Genomic DNA, 16,906 nt, shown 5'->3' with positions numbered 1-16,906 from the left:
GGCCACTCTACAAAGGCAGGTAAAAGTTGAAAGTATCACACAGTCGTAAAAGCCTACGTCTTCATATAATAATTAATGGCCTGTGGGGCCAGTGTGTCTGAGGGATGCGTGTGTGTTGTGGTGTCATTCACCTATGAATGAGTGACAGTTCAGATGGGGACAGCGAGCAGTGGCTGAGCAGCGGGCTGACCTAACCATCCCCAGCTAACTCACAGTGAGCAGACGGGAAAGCCCTCTGCTCTGATCAGGTCCCTCCAAAGGAGGCTGAAGAAATGAGTTGGACGTCAGCCATAAAAACTGGATTGATGCCACTGACAAATGAGGGACTAAAGGTCAAGGAGAAGCTTTCTGCTTCCCTGAGGGATGGGAGATACCTTTGCCTCAACGGCAAGCCGGCTTTTCCTCTTGGAGCTGAGCCCTCCACTTCCTCATCTCCACGCCCTTATTCTACCATCAGTGGATTGGCAGCAGGTAGTCACTGTCCACGGAGTATGTATTCCCTAAGGATCGTGGCAGGGGAGCAAGAAAGGAAACAGCGAGCTTTGTTGGGGAGGGGCTGGCTCCCAGCAGCCAAGCTCATGTCTGCACAGGGTCACCTAGGCGAGGGGTCCCACCCCAGGCAGCAGCCCTGAGCCAGACCCACTCTGCTATCACCTTAAAGGCTCCCAGGGTGTCTGCACCCTGTCCTGGCAGCTCAAACTCGCACCTGCAGAAGAAAACAGGTGACACAACTGCAGGGGTACATGAGGTCCCGTCTCTGAATACAGAACTGGAGCAGGGAGGGGAATCAGCATGAGCAGAGTCTCATTTAAAAGATTGTCACTTCTGCTTGTGGTTTTGTCTCCTTTCATCTGCTGTAGACACTGGAGGAGAAACATGCTGGCCTGCTGTCTCCAGTCCCTCTGAGTAATAACTCGTATAACTTCAAGGGCTCCCACCGATAAAACCAGTGGCACCGCGCAGTGGCAGCTAGCAGAGGATGCTGCGAGGTTATCCCTCACCTCTCCTCTCTCTCTCTTTGCCAGGCATCTGTGCACTGAAGAAACACTGGCGAAGGCGTGATCCATCCCAGCTGCACATGCAAATATGAAGTTCTTCTGGATAATCCCATTTTTCCTGCTGCAAGGTAGAGTCTTGGTTTAGAGGATAATAGTGTGGGTGAAGTAGGTCACACGTGCTGAGGCTGTGCCTCTTCACAGGCTCTCACCCACACCAGGCTCAGCAGGGGTTACGGCAAGGCATTGTCTGCAGGGCAGGTTCGTGGGAGCTCAATGTACACATGCAGGAGTTTCCAGTGTTGTTGTATGACCTTATGAACACCTCACTGGCTGAGGGCAAACGTACAGATAGTATTATGGCAAAGGCATGCGTTAAAGACCTTAACTTTCTGGAAATACGGTTTCTTCCTCTCTGTGGGCCCATTTTCCTCAGTATACACCAGCAGCAGCCTGGCTCAACCATGGAGAAAGTTGCACCCGCAGCATTGTTGCAATCTCTTTGACACCAAGGAAGACACTTGACTCACGGACATTTGATTTTTTCCCATTATCAACGTATGTTGGGACTTTCTGCACCTCTGCTGTGCAGAGGGATGTTCCAGCTGACGCTTTAAGGTTAGGCAGCCAAACTGGAAAGACCTGAGCTCCAGACCATTCCCTCTCTGGTTCGCCAGAGACAGAGACGTTGGAGGCAGTTCCTAGTTCATCCAGCTGAAGGAGGACATCAAGATGTCTGTCCCTAGAGGCAAAGCAGAAGCAATGAGCAATGAGGCTCACCAAAGGGTCTGAGCCTCCTCTGCCGCTTCGAACAAACCAAGAGAGCAGCCTCCCACCTCCCAGGATTGTCAGGAAGGGGCTAAGCATGGGCCAGGCTCCATGGCGCTGGGGCTGGCACCAGCCAGCACACCAAGGGGCTCAGCAGAGCTCAAGTCTAGGGCAGGAGCTTACCGTCATCTCTTCTCCGGGGAACAGCTACAGATAGAGCTTCAAACAGAGCTCCGCACTAGTCGCAAGGGCAAGTCTAGCTGAGCTTCCCAAGACCCTCCAAAAAGGACATGCGTGAGCCATATTTGCTGAGAAGTGTGGGTTAGAGAAAGCTCAGCTGTGAGCCCAGCAGCCCTGGCAGAGAGAAGCTGGACTGGAGGCAGTTTGTCTCTGGAATGCCTTTTGCCCTACGCTAATTTCCTAGTTCCAGAATTGGGTGTCATTCCCATCTGCCCTATACACTCTGTGTGCGTGTATGTCCTGTGCTTAGGGGGTGGCCACACTCGTATGCTGTTTTCTTTTCAGACACTGAAGCTTTTCTGATGAAAAATGCTAAAGTCAAGCAGTGTTTACAAGCCAGCCCGATGAATGGGAGTTTACGACTGGAGGACTGTAATCCAGAGTCAGATTTCCAAGACTGGTCTTGGCAAGGCGATTTTTTAATGAATCACGGCACACAGAGCTGCCTCTCCGTGGTGGGGGCCGACAGAGTGCAGACAAGTCTCTGCGGCAGCACGGGCTACATGAGCTGGGACTGCTCGAATTCGCTGCTCTCTCCTCTGGGTAACAGCCAGGGCTACCTGGTGGCAAACAGGAAAGGAGTCGCTCTCAATAACGTGAGAGGCCTCAAGGCCCAATGGCGAGATGTTGCAGACAGGAGCGTGTGTGAGGAGAAAGCAGGTAAGTGCCATGTGCTCAGGGACCGGTGGTACACACGTACACACACACACACGCTGTTGGGGAGTGTGGAAAGGCGCAGTCAGCGTCTTGGGGTCTTTCCAACGCTGCGTGCCCCGCCATAACGGGATCTGCAGTGTGAGCTAGAATCACTCTTCACTTCTCGGTGCATGAAATAAGGCTGTGCTGTCGTGGCTGCGTTCTGCCTGCTTGGAGAGATGTGCTGGGCAACACTGGGAGCCAAGGGGAAGGCTATTTCTGGCCCAAAGTATTGCAGTGGGCGAGCATTTCATCTTTCTGCTCTTTTCCTCCGCAGCCAATGCAGATCAGGACAGGTACTTCGCTGCAGCCCTCACCAGCACACACGTGTATGACCACACAGCAGGCAACATGACCCTTGCGCTGGGTATAGACCAAGTAGAGCTGGAACAGCTGCTCTGGTTCTTCCGCAGAGAAGACCGTAAGTCCCATTGACGTTCCTGGGTTGAGAGTTGAAATAGAGATACACAGTCCTTGGCTGTTAACCCTCCTGCCTAATGGAGATGCCCAAGGGATTTACGTGAGGAGAGGATGTACCCCAGAGATATAAACCCTCAGTCCAACTTCCAGAAGAAGCAGGCCATGGGGGAAGACAGACATGAGGCTTTGCTGAGATAGTGTCTCCTCCCAGAGCGGGGTTCAGCCTCTTTCCAGGCATAGCCTGCCAAGAGAGCAAAGGTCTGGGATGACCAGTGGTTTTGGCAGAGTGGAGGGAGCGGATCGATATGAGCAGGTCAGCGCCCCAAGATTCAACTTTAAAGCCACGAAAACCAAGGACGGAGCATCTGCTGCCATCTGTGCTGCGCACCCCAGCCGGTGTTCGGGGGTGAAATCTGCCTGCCTGAGTGTGGCAGCAGAGACAAAAGCTGCAGAGCTGAGAGGGGCCCTTCTAGCAGTGCTCATGGTGGGATGCTGCGGCTCTCAGCTTTGCTCCCACCCTTGGTCACAGCCGCTCCCAGCGGGGTTGAAAAGCCACGTGAGGCAGATGTGGTCAGCGTGAGAGATACAGAGCCTGAGGCAGGGATGGGAGAGGCAGAAAGCAGTTGTGTAAGTCAGTCTCATGCCCAGGGAGGGAGAGTTGGCTGAGGTTATCCCCAAAAATGTAACCTGGGTACTCTGCTCAGGGTGCTGAGATGGACACCAGCACTTATGCCCTCATCCTGCAGCCAAGCCATGGCACTCTGAGCTGGGGAGCCTCCGAAAACGCCTGGCCGGGCTCTGCAGGCCACACTGCTCTGTGCACGCTAACGCTGCCTCTCCGTGCTTTCCCCCAGCATCAACGTGGAATTACTCCGTCCTTGCGCTTTCCTTCGTGGCCATGATTTTGGGTCTTCTCCTCCTGTCCATTAACATTGTGCGAAACAGGTGAGTCAGGAAAATTTGGAGGTCTTTTGGTGAGTGGCGGTGCGCTGAGACTCCTCCAGGCAGACCGATGGGGGTTTGGCAGGGCAGGGCATCATGCTGAGACGCAGGGCAGGAACAAGCCCTGAGTGATGGGGAGAAGAGCAAAGGTAAACTCCCTTTAAACTGTGCTTTATTGTAAAACCTTGCCTGACTCCTTGCCCTCTTTGTATGTTACTTGGAAAAAGCCACTTCTCTGGGCCCTGCCTTGTCACCAGTAAAGTATCAGCAACAGCTCTACCCAGCCCAATGGGGCTGTTGGGAGGGAAGTGACGTTAAACGTGTGGTGTGAAGTGCTCTCCCATTAAGTACAGGGGCATACAGGGGCTCTGGAGCAGGACTCCCCAGCCTTTCCCCGTCTGCCTTCCCACAATGGTCCCCTGGGACATACTGCTGCACAACAGCCCTGCAGCTGAGGAGCAACTCGCTGTCTTCCACAGCAAGAAAACTTACATCTGGGTTAGAGCTTTCATCTTAAAAGGAGAGAAAAAGCTAATGTTACAAGCCTGCCGTGCTCTCATTTTAATGACAGCTTGCTGGGTGTCACTGCCTCGCTTTGGGCGATGTGGTGCGCTGTGTGTTCTCCAAGTGTAAACCCCGCGGCTGTGAGCTCTCAAACACTTCAGGCCACTTCCATGACACAGTGCAGCTGGCGGGGTTTGCCCATCAGCAGCTACTGTGTTCCCAGGGCCAGGGGGCCAAGAGATGGATGTAACCATCACCGCGGGTAGATCCCTGCCCCTGGATGCGGGCTGGGCTTGCTGCTTCACTCCGCATTCCTTCTTATGCTTTCCTTGCAGGAAAAGGAAGATCCACATGTATAGCGAAGCAGAGCAAGCCACCCATCAGGCTGAGCTGGACGCCAAGCAAGCCCTGATGCCTGTGCGGGAATACAGCCCAGTTGAACCGCGAAAGCAGGAGCCCGTGCTCCAGGAGCAGAGATCAGGAGAAGTGGTAGTCCAGTGGAAGGACGGGACCGTCACGTCTCTGTACACAGAGAGGTCTGAGGATGCCATATAACGGCAGCTGAAGTCAAACCATTTAGGCCCTAAGGAATGTATCAGAATGTCTCGATTCGTAGTGAAGGAAGTTTAAAAATATAGTTTAGCCTGGGGAAACAAAAGAGAGAAAAAAAGCAAACAGGAGAGCTGCACCTGCAGAAGTGGCTCTGGACTCAAGGCAAACCCCTGCCTCCCCCATTTCAGCTCCCGGCTGGCTGGTCTTCGCCCGCTGCGCTCGGCTGCCTCCAGCCTTCTCTCCCAGCTTCACCCCCTCCCTCAGCTGCCACCTGCCTCCAGCGATAATGGGCAGGAGCCGAGGTGGGGTGGGAGGCAGGAGGTGGGAGTTGGGAGGTGGGAGTTGGGAGGCTTTTCCCGCAGTCAACCAGGGAACGTGCCGTCACATCCCATCAGGAAAACAGCCACACTGAAGCAGAAGCGCTTTTGTTCTTTTCAGAAATTGTCTTTATTAAAATATTTTCCAAAGTGGTTGATATTCAATCTCTCTCTCCATCAGTAAGGTCATATATATATATATACATGTATGTACAAATATGCACGTGGAGGGAGAAGCAGAACATTTCACCTGATGCAGCAAATGAAACCGAGCGCACAGCCCTTGGCCCCGGCTTGGGCGCAGGTGGAGTCTGGTCTGCTTTAGGATTCACTTCTCACCCTTCTCCGGGCACACGTGGAAGCCATGAAATAATTTAAGACATTTGGGGAAATATATCAGTCTTTTAAACAAAGGCTTTTCAGAGCCTGTCCTCATCAGTGAAGCATCTCTCCTTGAAAAGCTTTTGAAAAGGAATACTATAGTGTAAAAAGTTAGTTAAAAAACCAGGTATTTTGGTATGACTTATTTCCACGCATGGAAATCAGTCAGGACACCTGAGGCCTTTAGTTGGCTGAAACTATCTGCACCTTTCTCGTTCAGATTTTTTAAAAAATTAAAAATTCCTCCTACTTATTGCTCAGTGAGGGGACCTGTGAGATGGATGAGAGGGGTGCCTCCTTGCCTGATTAATGATTAATTCCCTCCTCCTGGGATCCCATTGCTGTCTGCCAGGTGCCCAAGCTGGCTGGGGAGCCCTGGGGACGGCCTTCGTCCTCCCAGCGATGCCCTCGGCTCCGGCTGCTCCGGGAACTGCCCAGATCTGCACGGAAAGCTGGGCTGGCCCCCAGTGCCGGTGGCAGGACAGGTTGCAAACACCGCAGCAGCGCTCAGCCAGGGGGGTAAAAGCCAGGGCGGGGACAGGCAGAGTGATGCCACAGCCGATTTCGGACTCTCGGCGCCCCGTCCGCTCTCTGAATTGCCACTGCAGGCTTTGCCCCGGCACGGAGACCGGGGCCGCCGTCTGCCAGCAGCTGCTGCGGTGCCCGTGACTCCATCACGGATGGTCTCAGCCCTTGTGGAGCCGGGGGGATGGGGTTTTTTTCACCACCCACTCCACAGCCCACAGGGGCACATCCTAAAATATCTTGAAGCCTTTCAGCAAGGTGAGCGTGGGAGCTTTCCTCTTGCTCTGAGCCCGCGAGGACTTGACGGTGACCAGCTTGGCCTGGGCCACCGAGGGGATCTCCTTGTAGTTGACGGTGGAGAGGGTGTTGAAGGTGCAGCTGGCCAAGCCATGGTGGGTGGGCAGAGTGACCGGCGTGGCCACCGGCAGGCAGGGACGCTCCTCGGTGATGAAGAGTGGCTGGACGGGCAGGCTCCGCTCCGCCTGGCGCCGTACCTCCCGCACGGCTTCGTGGAAAACGTGCTGCACCCCCGCGAAGTCCTGGCAGGCTGACACCTCGTAGAACAGGCACCCGAACCTGCTCGCCAGGGACATCCCTTCGGCTGTGGGCACCTGCCTGGCGGGTGCAGAGGGGACGGCTGCAGCATACCTTGGGGTGCTGCAACCACCCAAAAAGGGTTGCAAGCTGGGAGCAACGGACGCTGCATCCCAGTGAGCACCGGAGCAGCACCTGCTTGTCCCCCCTCCTAGGACAAGCAGGGGACGTGAGTCCAAAAGAGTTATGCTTTTCCCAAAATCCTGGAGCAATGAGCTGTGCAGATCCCTGGGGAATCATGCAACCTCCCACGCTGGGGATGTGCGCCAGGGACACGGGAGGCTGGATGCGATGGCAGTGCACTGGGAAGCGGGGAGGAGATGGGGCAGGTCCTCACCATGGGGATGGGGAAGCCTCCGTGTTGGGAGCCCGGGGAGGGGAGAGGGGGGGGTCAGCAATACGTGTGACTCAAGGACCCATGGGACCAACACTCAGCACAACCCCAGAGTGGCACAAAAGGCCAGAAAAACACACCGGGGACATCCAGTCCTGGCAGTGGGGAATGGGGTGAAAAAGGGCTTCAGGGAAAGGGCACATCCAGAGGGGAGCGAGGAGCTGGAGCAGGCTCAAGCCCTGCCCGGGGACGGTGACGCTGCCGCACGACGCAGCCGAAAAACATCCCGCTGAAAATACCAACGGGCTCAAAATAAACACATCAACCCCCGGGCAGGAGAGCAGGAACCTCTGAGATGTGGGAGGACGTGGCGAATACCAGTGGAGGTGGAAATAACCACAAAAAAAAAAATCAGATTTGGGGTTTGTATCCCAGCCGGAGGGATGGGGGGGTGAACTGCGAGCTCTCCCCTACTGGGAAAGACAGCCTTGTCCCGTGCCCGATACCTGTACTGCTCCATGTCCAGCTTGTTGCCCAGCAGGAGCACGGGGCAGCGGCGCTGGCAGCCTCTTGCGTGCAGGGCAAGGACCTCCAGGTAGCGCTGGCAGCCCTCAAAGGTCTTCCTATCATTGATGCTGTAGACGACAAGGAAGGCGCTGGCCCAGCGCAGGTAGCGCTCGCAGTTCCCGGGGCCGTCCTGGGGGCGAGAGGAGCAGCTGAGCTGTGGTCCAGCCATGGTCCAGCCACGTTACACCGGGTATTTGGCACCAGCGGTGCCCCGGTGCCTCACCTGGTCGGCGGTGTCCATCACCTTCAGCAGCACGGGCTGCTGGTCCACCAACTCCTCCGAGGCATAGGTGTCCTCTGCAAGGAGAAGGGTGGTTGTGAGGATGGGCTGGGGTGTCCCGTCTTCTCCAAAGCCAAGAAAAGCCCTGGATGCTTGGAGCGCCATGGCAAAAGCTCATCCCCTAGTGAGGAGCATCCTCCACTGGCACCTCCCAGCTCGCTCCTTCCTGAGGCAACATTATCTGGGGGGGCTGGTGGTGATGCCGCCGGGTGAGCCCGGCTGGGAGCAGTTATTTCCCCCTGCACGCCGCAAGCATGGGCTCCCGGCGAGAAGGAGGGAGGGGAAGGAGCCCAACACAGCAATTGCTTCGCCCAGGGCTCAGCCCTTATCTAAATGCCGTGACCCGGCGAGATAAAGCGAGCTGGGGGCTTGACACTGGGGCTGTTTCCCAATAAATCAGGCAAAAGGAGCACCCCTTTCTTTTTGGAAGGAGAGCAGGCAGGGAGAGCTGCTGAGCTATTCCCCTGGGAGAAAGATGCCTTCGCTGGGCCAGGTCCTAATGGATGCATTTCGGAAAGGTTTTGACGTGGGAAGATGAAACCACATTCCCAAAAAAGACCCGAGGAGGAAAGGATTTATCCTTCTTTCCTAAGAGTCGCTGAGTTATTAGGGACTGGAGTCGGTTCCTGGACAAGGTCCATATCTCCCTAATGTCCCTGATAAATCATTTACGGTTCTTCCCCGCGCCCTGGAGTCAGGCCTAGGAAAATAGTTATTAATTACTCAAACGAGTGGAAAAAAAAATCCCCAGAACCGCTCACTGCAAAGCGCAGCCCCCGCTCTGCCGCCCGCACTCACTGCCCCAGCCCTTCCCCTGCCCGACACCCGCAGGAGCGAGCAGGAGGCACAAGATGCTCCCGAAGGACCCCCAATAATTTGGCTTTCAGTTTCTTTGGGGCAATGCGAGGAGCCGACATTCCCCCATGGGACATACCCGTGGAGAGAGAGTTGCTTTCACCTCTGTTTTTACAGGCGGGTTTGGGTCAAATCCAGCCCTTCCGTTGTTTTTCATGTAATTTTGAATAGGATTCCCCCCCGCCCCTTAAATGCCATATTCGTGGGAAATGCAGGAGATGGGAAGGATGCTCCATGGGAGCTCGTGGAAGACAACCGGGGGGAAACACCCGCGGAGAAAGCATCTTACCCAAGTTCGGATCATATTCGCTTATGAACCTCTTGGTTAGAAACTTCACGGTCAGGGCTGCAGGAGGTGAAAGAGGCGGGTGAGGTGGGTGTCCCCCCACGGCACCGGCACCCCCCCGATGCCTGGCCACCCCCGTGGCAGCGGGGGACCCGTCTCACCTGACTTGCCGGCCCCTCGGCACCCCAGGATGGCCACGTTGCACTCGGCGAGGGGGCTCTGGGGTGGCCGCTCGCCGCTGGCTCGGGGTTTGCCGAACATCGAGGACATCCTCTGTCCTGCGGGAGACAGCGCGGGGGAACGTGGGACACCCTCTGCCATGCAGGATGGGGACCTTCTCACCGCCTGGCTGGTGGGGTGCCCCAGCCCGGGGGAAAGGGGGGGGCTCAGCAGCACCGGGGAGGGGGGTCTGCTCTCCTCCATCCGCATCCCGGAGCTGGGGCAGCCGGTACCCCCACGCCGCGCTGGCGACCAGCCCCCCACCCAAGCAAAGACAGGGACATCCACCCCACCCCCAGAAGCCCTCTGCCCACCCATCGCACCCCAGAAAGAGAAAGAAAACGCCGCCTCCCACCTTAAAACCCTCCGCCGGAGGGGACGCGGGACCAGTCGGGCTGCGCGGGGACCGGGACCGGGACCGGGGGAGCAGCGGCCCCTGCGCCTCCGGGGCTGCCGATGAATGAGGCAGGCGGGGGCGAGCGCGGGTCCCGCCGCCCTGGCCCCGGCCAAACTCCTTGTAAGGAAAGCTGCCGCGCCGGCGCCGGGCTGGACACGCTGCCCCGGCCGCCCCGAGGACGGTCCCGTCCGCCCCCCCCCCACCCCGGGCAGGGCGCACACCGGCCCCCCCGAGCTCCCCGGGGCTTCAGGCAGGGACCCCCGGCCCCGAAACGCATCGTGTCTGCGCTTGGTGGCCACCTCGCTATGTCCCCGGCGTGCAGAAGCCCAGTGCCGCTCCGCTGGCTGAGGCCGGCGCGCTCATTACACCTCCCGCGGGCGGGAGCAGCACCCCGGAGCGGTGCTGCCCACAAAGCCGCCCCCCTGCCCTCCACTCCCCCGGCACATTTAAGCACAGAGACCCTCTGCTGCTGGCAGAAACTCTGCAGGGGTAAAAAAACAACCAACCAACCCCTTTTTTCCACCTAAAAAGCACGATCCCAAGGGGAGAAAGGGGAGCGCAGGGAGTACTCACCGCTGCCGCCCGCACCGAGCCATCAGCCAGCACCCAGCGGGCTCAGAGCCCGAGTAGGTGGCGGAGGCTGAAGTCAGCGTTGTCATGGCAATTGCAGCCATTCGGGATGGGGCTCAGCGCCCGGGACCGCTGGGTACGGCCCCTGAGCCGGCCCCGAGGGGTTTCTACGGGGGGCCGTACCCGGGGCTGGGGGGCGAAGGCCGCTCCGTGGCCATGCGGGGCTGCTGCGCCGTTGGGATGATTGCCCGTTAATGCAGGGAGGATATTTTTAAACCCTCCCAAAATAGTCTGGGAGTGTGGAAGTCCCTGCACGCCCCAGGGATGGGGAGGATGGGGATCGCTCCCCTGTGGGAAGCACAGGTCCCCTCCAGGGACCCCTGACCCTCGGACCCTCTTTGGACTCAGGTCAAGGATGCTTAAAAGCAATCGCAGCTAAATGTGGTATTTCAAGCTGGGTACCCATAAGGATCAATGACAGATACACAAGCGCAAAGCTCTCACCTTCTCCCCTAAACTGAGATTTTTTTGAGGAACCTGCTGGGGCCACGATCCTGCGGCAGTGGCTTTGCCGTAACGTGGCGCCCCGGGAACTCCCGGCTGCTGGGATGAGGAGTTAAGGAGGGAGGAACAAATATACCTGTGGCAAAGTGGATTAAATCATGCATCATTATGCTGTTTGGATTAAATTATGCATCAAAAATAAAGACCAGCTGCAGGTGGTGATGGGGGGAATTGGGGCCCCTGTTGCCAGCCCTCCTTGGCACCCCACAGCAGAAGCGAAATGGGATTTCTAGCCAGAAAAAAAGCTGGGAATAGCACAAAAATGAGCAATGTGCCACAAATAACACTTTTCTCCATCAATCTCTGCATGAGTCGGGGAGGGGGGGTTGTCTCTCCCCCGCAGCGTTACAGGGGAGCAGGACGAGCCCTGCGGCCGGAGAGGACTTTTCCGGATTTTTGCTGCACTTCATTTTTCTCACCACAGGCTCCCCAGATGAAGCACAGGCTGGTTTATGGCTCCTTGCGCCAAGGATGGATGTTGCCCAGCTTGCTCCGTGCCTCCTCCCTGGGGAGGGTCGCAAAGGGAACGGACCCGTAAAGGTCTCCCTGCCCGTGGCCACGCTCAGGGGTGGCAAAGCCCTTTTCCCACAGCCGGGCTGGATGGCATGGAGATTTGCTGACGTCAGTTACCTCCCTGCGGCCATAGAACCCACTTTTATAAGGGAAAAAAAATAATAGTGCAGCAACATGCTCTTCCCAGCCACGCAAACATCTTGCCCTCCCCATGGGCAGGGAGGGCACGGCAAGGAGGATGCCCAAGAGTGGAGGGACCGAAACTCGTCTCCCCTGGGATGGCCGGGCATTCTCCATGGGACAAGCCGTGACCGAGCCGGGCACCTCCGCCGTGACCCACGCCAGCCGGTGACGCCGGAGCCCTGCCTGTGTTTTGGGTGGGCAGCTGAGCTCGGTGGATGCCTTTGAAAGGCCCCGGTCACGAGCTCGGCTATCTTTAGCCGAAGGTATTTATATTACAAGGCAGCGGCGTGGCGACCGCCGGGCAGCGCAGCGAAGGCATCAAAGGGTGGCGGAGGCAGGAGGGGGCTGCGCTGGGGAACCACACGGAGGAGCATCGGGTGCTGCCCCTGTTCCCCCCCTAAGAGCCACTGAGCCCCCCGGTGAGGATGACCCCAGAGGAGGAAGGCTCCCAGGCAGGACCGCCGGAGCGGGTGCGTATCCGGGTGGAGGAGCAGTCGTTCTGGGTGGAGAAGACCTTGCTGGTGGAGAGCAGCGAGTACTTCCGTGCCCTCTTCCGTTCGGGCATGAAGGAGAGCACGCAGGAGGAGATCGGGCTGGGGGAGCTGAGCGCCGCCGGGTTCCTCGCCATGCTGCAGGTGCTGGCGGGTGAGAGACCCGTCCTTGGCAGCGAGGAGACCTTCCAGGCGGTCGAGTGTGCCGCCTTCCTACAGGTGAAGCCCTTGGCCAAGTACCTGATCCACTCCATCAACTCCGACAACTGCATCCTGCTGTACCAAGCCGCCGCCATATTCGGTCTCCTGGACCTCTTCCACTGCGCTGCACTCTACATCAGGGACAGCTACGCCGAGCTGGAGGAGTACCTGGACTGCCTCTCCGCTGACCTGCTGGCCTACGTGGAAGCCCTCTTACCCAGCACCTTCGTGGCAGTAGGAGCCCACACACCCACCTTTGAGTTCTTGGAGGACCTCTCCAGGACCATCTGCTACCTGGATGAGGAGACCAACACATGGAGGACCCTCTCCTGCCTGCCGCTTAGTGCCAGCACATTCCTAGCCGGCATGGCAACCATGGATAATAAGATCTACATTGTGGGCGGTGTCTACGGGGCCAGCAAGCAGGTGGTGGAGAGCAGCTTCTGCTACGATGCCGATGCCAACACCTGGAGCGAGTTCCCCAGCCCTCATCAGCTGCGCTACGACGTCAGGCTGGTGGGCCACGAGGGCTACCTATATGCCATTGGTGGGGAGTACGAGAAGATCTCGCTGAAGTCCGTGGAAAGGTACGATGTGGCCTCCAGCACCTGGACATTTGTCTCCGACCTGCCACAGCCGAGCGCGGCAGCACCCTGTGCCCAAGCCATGGGGCAGATCTTCGTTTGCTTGTGGAAGCCGCTGGACACCACTGTCATCTATGAGTACGAGACCCAGCGAGACGCATGGCTTCCTGTCACTGAGCTCAAGCGGCACCAGAGCTATGGGCACTGCATGGTGGCCCACCGTGACAACCTCTACATCATGCGCAACGGCCCGTCAGATGACTTCTTGCGTTGTGTCATCGACTGTTTCAACCTGACGTCGCGGCAGTGGACTGCCCTGCCTGGGCAGTTTGTGAATAGCAAAGGAGCCCTCTTCACTGCTGTCATCAGGGGTGACACCGTCTACACCGTCAACAAGATGCTGACGCTCGTCTACTCCGTGGAAGAGGAGACCTGGAGGTTCAAGAAGGAGCGGGCAGGTTTCCCGCGCAGCGGCTCCCTGCAGACCTTCCTCCTGCGGCTACCAAGGCGTGACCACGACATCGCAATGTAGGTGGCCCCCATCCCACCTCAGGATGCTCTCCTTGCACGTGGCCTTGGCTCTGCACCCGCCGCTCCCCTGGGCTCCTCTCCTCTGTGGAGCCATACCCAGGTTCAGGGACATGTCACGTTGGACCTTGGAGGTGACACTAGACCTGCCAGAGAGAAAGGGGCTGCAGCAGCTGCTGCTGCCTCTACCTGCACTGCACGGGCTGCGTGTAAAGTCCTACCAGATGTGGGCTCATGAGCCACCCACACGCAGAGCTTCATGGCTTCCGCAGAGGACAGATACCAAAGAGACACAAACACAGGTTATATTTATTCTGACCGCACTCTGAAGGTGTGCAGCATCCCACCTCCTATCTGCTCTGACGAGAAATCATTCATTATATCCAGGAATTAAAAGCAAAGCTATAAAAAACCCTGTGTTTTTCTTTACTCTTGGGGTTTGGGGTTTTTTATCCCCTCCTTCTGAAGAAAAAAACCTCCTAACGGGGATCCACGTCAAGGCTCGCTCCTGTCCGCTGAATGCTTTTTCAGCTGCAGCTCTGTTTCGGAGCTGTACGTGGGAGTGCGGTTCCCACACAGCCCCGTGCTCCCTGGGGACATCTCCACGGCTGCTCCTGGCCACAACAGGGTCCTGGGAGGAGGAGGGGAGAGGGGAGATGGGAGGGGGGGTGAAGGAAAGCATCTCCTGAGCATCAGGTGCTCAATGCACTGAGGAGCTTCTGGGACCTGGGAACCATCTGTCACACCCCCGAGGGTGTTATCCAGCCACTGCCTCCTCCAGGCTCATCTGCCAAGCCCCAGCACAGACCCAATGGAGTGGCAGGTGCTGGTGCTCATCAGAGGCTCATCTGAGCCAAGACAGGGTCTTTATGAGGACATGGCAAACCTTGGAAACACAAAGAGTGCGAAAAGGGGAGGAAGGGAGAGAGCACCACCGTTGGGCGGTGATGCCAGGCTTGCAGAGGTCTTCTCCATTAGCAGAGCTCCATAACCAGATGAGCTGTTCTCGTGAGATACCACCCCCTGGTGTTGACGGTTGCTAGCCCTCAACACCAGCTCTGGGGATGGTTGGAGAACATAGAGCTCCCCTTTGTGACCGCAGCACTGCTGGGACACCTGTGGGGACCAGGACAGCAGCAAACCCAGACCACGGCTCAGCTGGTTTCCCATCCGTGGGACAGGCTCCAGGCTGCCCGTGCCGTCCCAGCCGAGACGGAGCGGAAGGGAATACCAGCTGGGATGCCTCAAATACCTCCGCTGCTGACCCTTGCCAAGTTCTCAGCATTTTCAAAACAGTTCCCGCATTTGAAAAAAAAAAAAAAACCAACCCCACACAACACAACACAACCGCAAACCAAAACAAACAAGAAACCCCCAGCTTGCGTCCATGTCCAGATTGAAAACCATTCGATGTGCCTTTGTCCCCATTTGCCCTCTGCCACTGGGCCCGGCCACCACCCTGCTGTCACCCCTGCGATGGGGACCGCGGCCGGTGGAGGTGCAGGTCTGATGGTGGCACAGGGGACACTGGTGACCCTCACCCAGCTCTACACCGTGCTGCAGCATCAGCGAGCGGCATTGCTATCCTCGGGCAGAGCGTTAGCAGAAAACCCATCAAGTCAAATCCTTGTTCCCTTCCTAGACGAAGCCAATTAACATTTCAGGCTGTCTTCTCCTAACTGAAAGCAGCCCATGGAAGCACGCTGCTTTAAAACTGTTTTAAGTCGAACAAACAGCTTAAACCCTCCATTAAAATAAAGTTAAAATAATTCTGTTACTAAAATATTTCTGACGGGCTCCTGTGGCTAACCCGGGACAGCTGAACTTGGCAGGTTCTCCCCTTCCCTCCAGCTCTGACACCACCAAGCAATACGACCCCTCCCCCCACCTTCACATGCTGATTTTTGGGTGGTTCAGGGGTTTACAAAGATATTTGCCAAAAAAACACACAAGGTTTTGGGATCGTAAGTGTAGCACCTGGGGAAAAGAGCAGGTCTTGGCAGGTACTGTTGAGTATGGCATGGATGCTCCCAAGAGAGGAGCAATTTGTTGCATCCATCAATCCATACCATGATACAGAAAGTAACGCAAGATCATTTTAGATGCACAGGGAGGAAAAAACAAAATAGTTCTTACCTCTGCAAGCAGAGGGGAAAAATGACGAGGCAGGACCAAGCAAACCTCTAACGAGCGCGAGCGGCTGTTCAGCCTGTGCACAGTGAGTGGGCACAGACGCTGCGAATGTACTTTGTTCCACCAGAATTTAGCCCTCAACGTTCTGCATTACTGGCACCCGCACAGCGCCCTTATCTTCCCCTTTCAATCTTCATGGTGTTTACTCCGCCAAAGATTACAGTTCGGGGCAAAGCGATCTATCTAATCACAATTTAACCTTTTGCAAGTTTCTTTTTTAAGGTGACATCATCTTGGCAAGGATGAACGTAACGAAAAGCTGTCTGTAGAATGGACTTGCCTTATAAGGGCCGTATCAAAAATAAAAGCTTGTATAACCGAGGGAAAGCTGGAGTAAAAACAGGGCTGGGAGCTCCAAGAAGAGCCTGTGAACTCCCCACGAATACCTCCCTTGGCCATACAAGGTGCCACATTTTCCTTTTCAATGCCGTTAAAGAAGAGAAGGTATAAAGCATCCTTGGGTACGGACGGCTCAAGTCCCCCAACACCTGGATGCCAAGTTTCCTCGTTGCATCCAGGCGAGGACGAAGGCAGCCGTGGAAGGCTGTACCCTCCTGCTGGTGTTTGGCACCTACCTAGAGACGCGCAGCGAAGGGACACGGTGTTTTAACTCGATGGCAGTGCGTTGGGCTGGGAGATCGTTTGGAAGGATACAATGGAAAAAGGGTACTAACGCAACTAATTAAGAATTTTCTCTGCTGGGTTGTGCCAGTTGGCATTTTCACAGGAAAAGACACAAATACATTTCTGCGGAACCCCTCCAACCGTCTTTACTCAAAGAAATTACATCTGTGTCTAATTCACAGGGAAATAATACACTTTTTTGTGAATGCTGTCCCCTGTTCCACGGCCAAGCCAAGAGACACATCCCGTAAGGTGATCTGAATCTCCCATTCTCCGTCCTTCAGTTACACACAAAAATTCCCCCCGGGCATCCAGATTTCCCTGATCCCGACATTCGTGCTTAACTTCATTTGGAGCCACTCTCTCCACAGTTTCGGGAAGCATCCCTTGAATTTTCCTGATTTGGGCAGAGCACGAGGGCAGCCGAGCCGTTCCCCATCTCTCTGTTCCGATTTCACGAAATTCCCCGAGCACAAACCCTTGCAAAAGCCATTTTTCATTGCACAGGAAAAAAACTTCATGTATTTCTAGAGCAAGGGCAGCCTGTTTTCTTCCCTTACCCTTATCGAAATGTGTATTTATT

The 16,906-nt window shown here is 56.4% G+C and overlaps 2 protein-coding genes across 3 annotated transcripts; one reads left to right on the top strand and one right to left on the bottom strand.

Moving 5' to 3' along the window:
* Positions 1–5,540: 5,540 nt before the first annotated feature.
* Positions 5,541–10,680, bottom strand: RASL12 (RAS like family 12). Of its 2 annotated transcripts, XM_082488685.1 has the most exons (6): positions 10,446–10,680; positions 9,418–9,534; positions 9,260–9,316; positions 8,059–8,132; positions 7,775–7,965; positions 5,541–6,955 (listed from the first exon to the last, which is right to left on the bottom strand). In XM_082488685.1, the coding sequence occupies exons 2-6, from the start codon at positions 9,524–9,526 to the stop codon at positions 6,571–6,573; spliced, it is 816 nt and encodes a 271-aa protein (XP_082344811.1). In that variant the 5' UTR covers positions 9,527–9,534; positions 10,446–10,680; the 3' UTR covers positions 5,541–6,570. The 2 variants fall into 2 exon arrangements, with proteins under 2 accessions (XP_082344811.1, XP_082344810.1); XM_082488684.1 differs by lacking the exon at positions 10,446–10,680 and having other exon boundaries at positions 9,418–9,670.
* Positions 10,681–11,996: 1,316 nt separating this feature from the next.
* On the top strand, positions 11,997–13,906 carry KBTBD13 (kelch repeat and BTB domain containing 13). Its single transcript, XM_082488558.1, has one exon. It carries the CDS (start codon positions 12,128–12,130, stop codon positions 13,508–13,510), a length of 1,383 nt encoding a protein of 460 aa, XP_082344684.1. The 5' UTR covers positions 11,997–12,127; the 3' UTR covers positions 13,511–13,906.
* Positions 13,907–16,906: the final 3,000 nt, after the last annotated feature.

The sequence above is a fragment of the Vanellus vanellus genome, assembly GCF_965231255.1.
Source record: "Vanellus vanellus genome assembly, chromosome: 11".
NCBI lineage: Eukaryota > Metazoa > Chordata > Aves > Charadriiformes > Charadriidae > Vanellus > Vanellus vanellus.
Note: the sequence above shows the minus strand (reverse complement) of the source record. Positions and strands in the feature narration are given on the sequence as shown.

What these genes read in the sequence shown, in the direction of transcription:
- KBTBD13 (XM_082488558.1), top strand. Translation starts at nt 12,128, where the DNA reads ATGACCCCAGAGGAGGAAGGCTCCCAGGCAGGACCGCCGGAGCGGGTG.
- RASL12 (XM_082488684.1), bottom strand. Translation starts at nt 9,577, where the DNA reads ATGGCAGAGGGTGTCCCACGTTCCCCCGCGCTGTCTCCCGCAGGACAG. An exon ending in CGAATATGATCCGAACTTGG is followed by an intron (nt 8,133 to 9,259) that starts GTAAGATGCTTT and finishes TTCTCCTTGCAG; the next exon opens with AGGACACCTATGCCTCGGAG. An exon ending in CTGGACATGGAGCAGTACAG is followed by an intron (nt 6,956 to 7,774) that starts GTATCGGGCACG and finishes TGCACCCGCCAG; the next exon opens with GCAGGTGCCCACAGCCGAAG.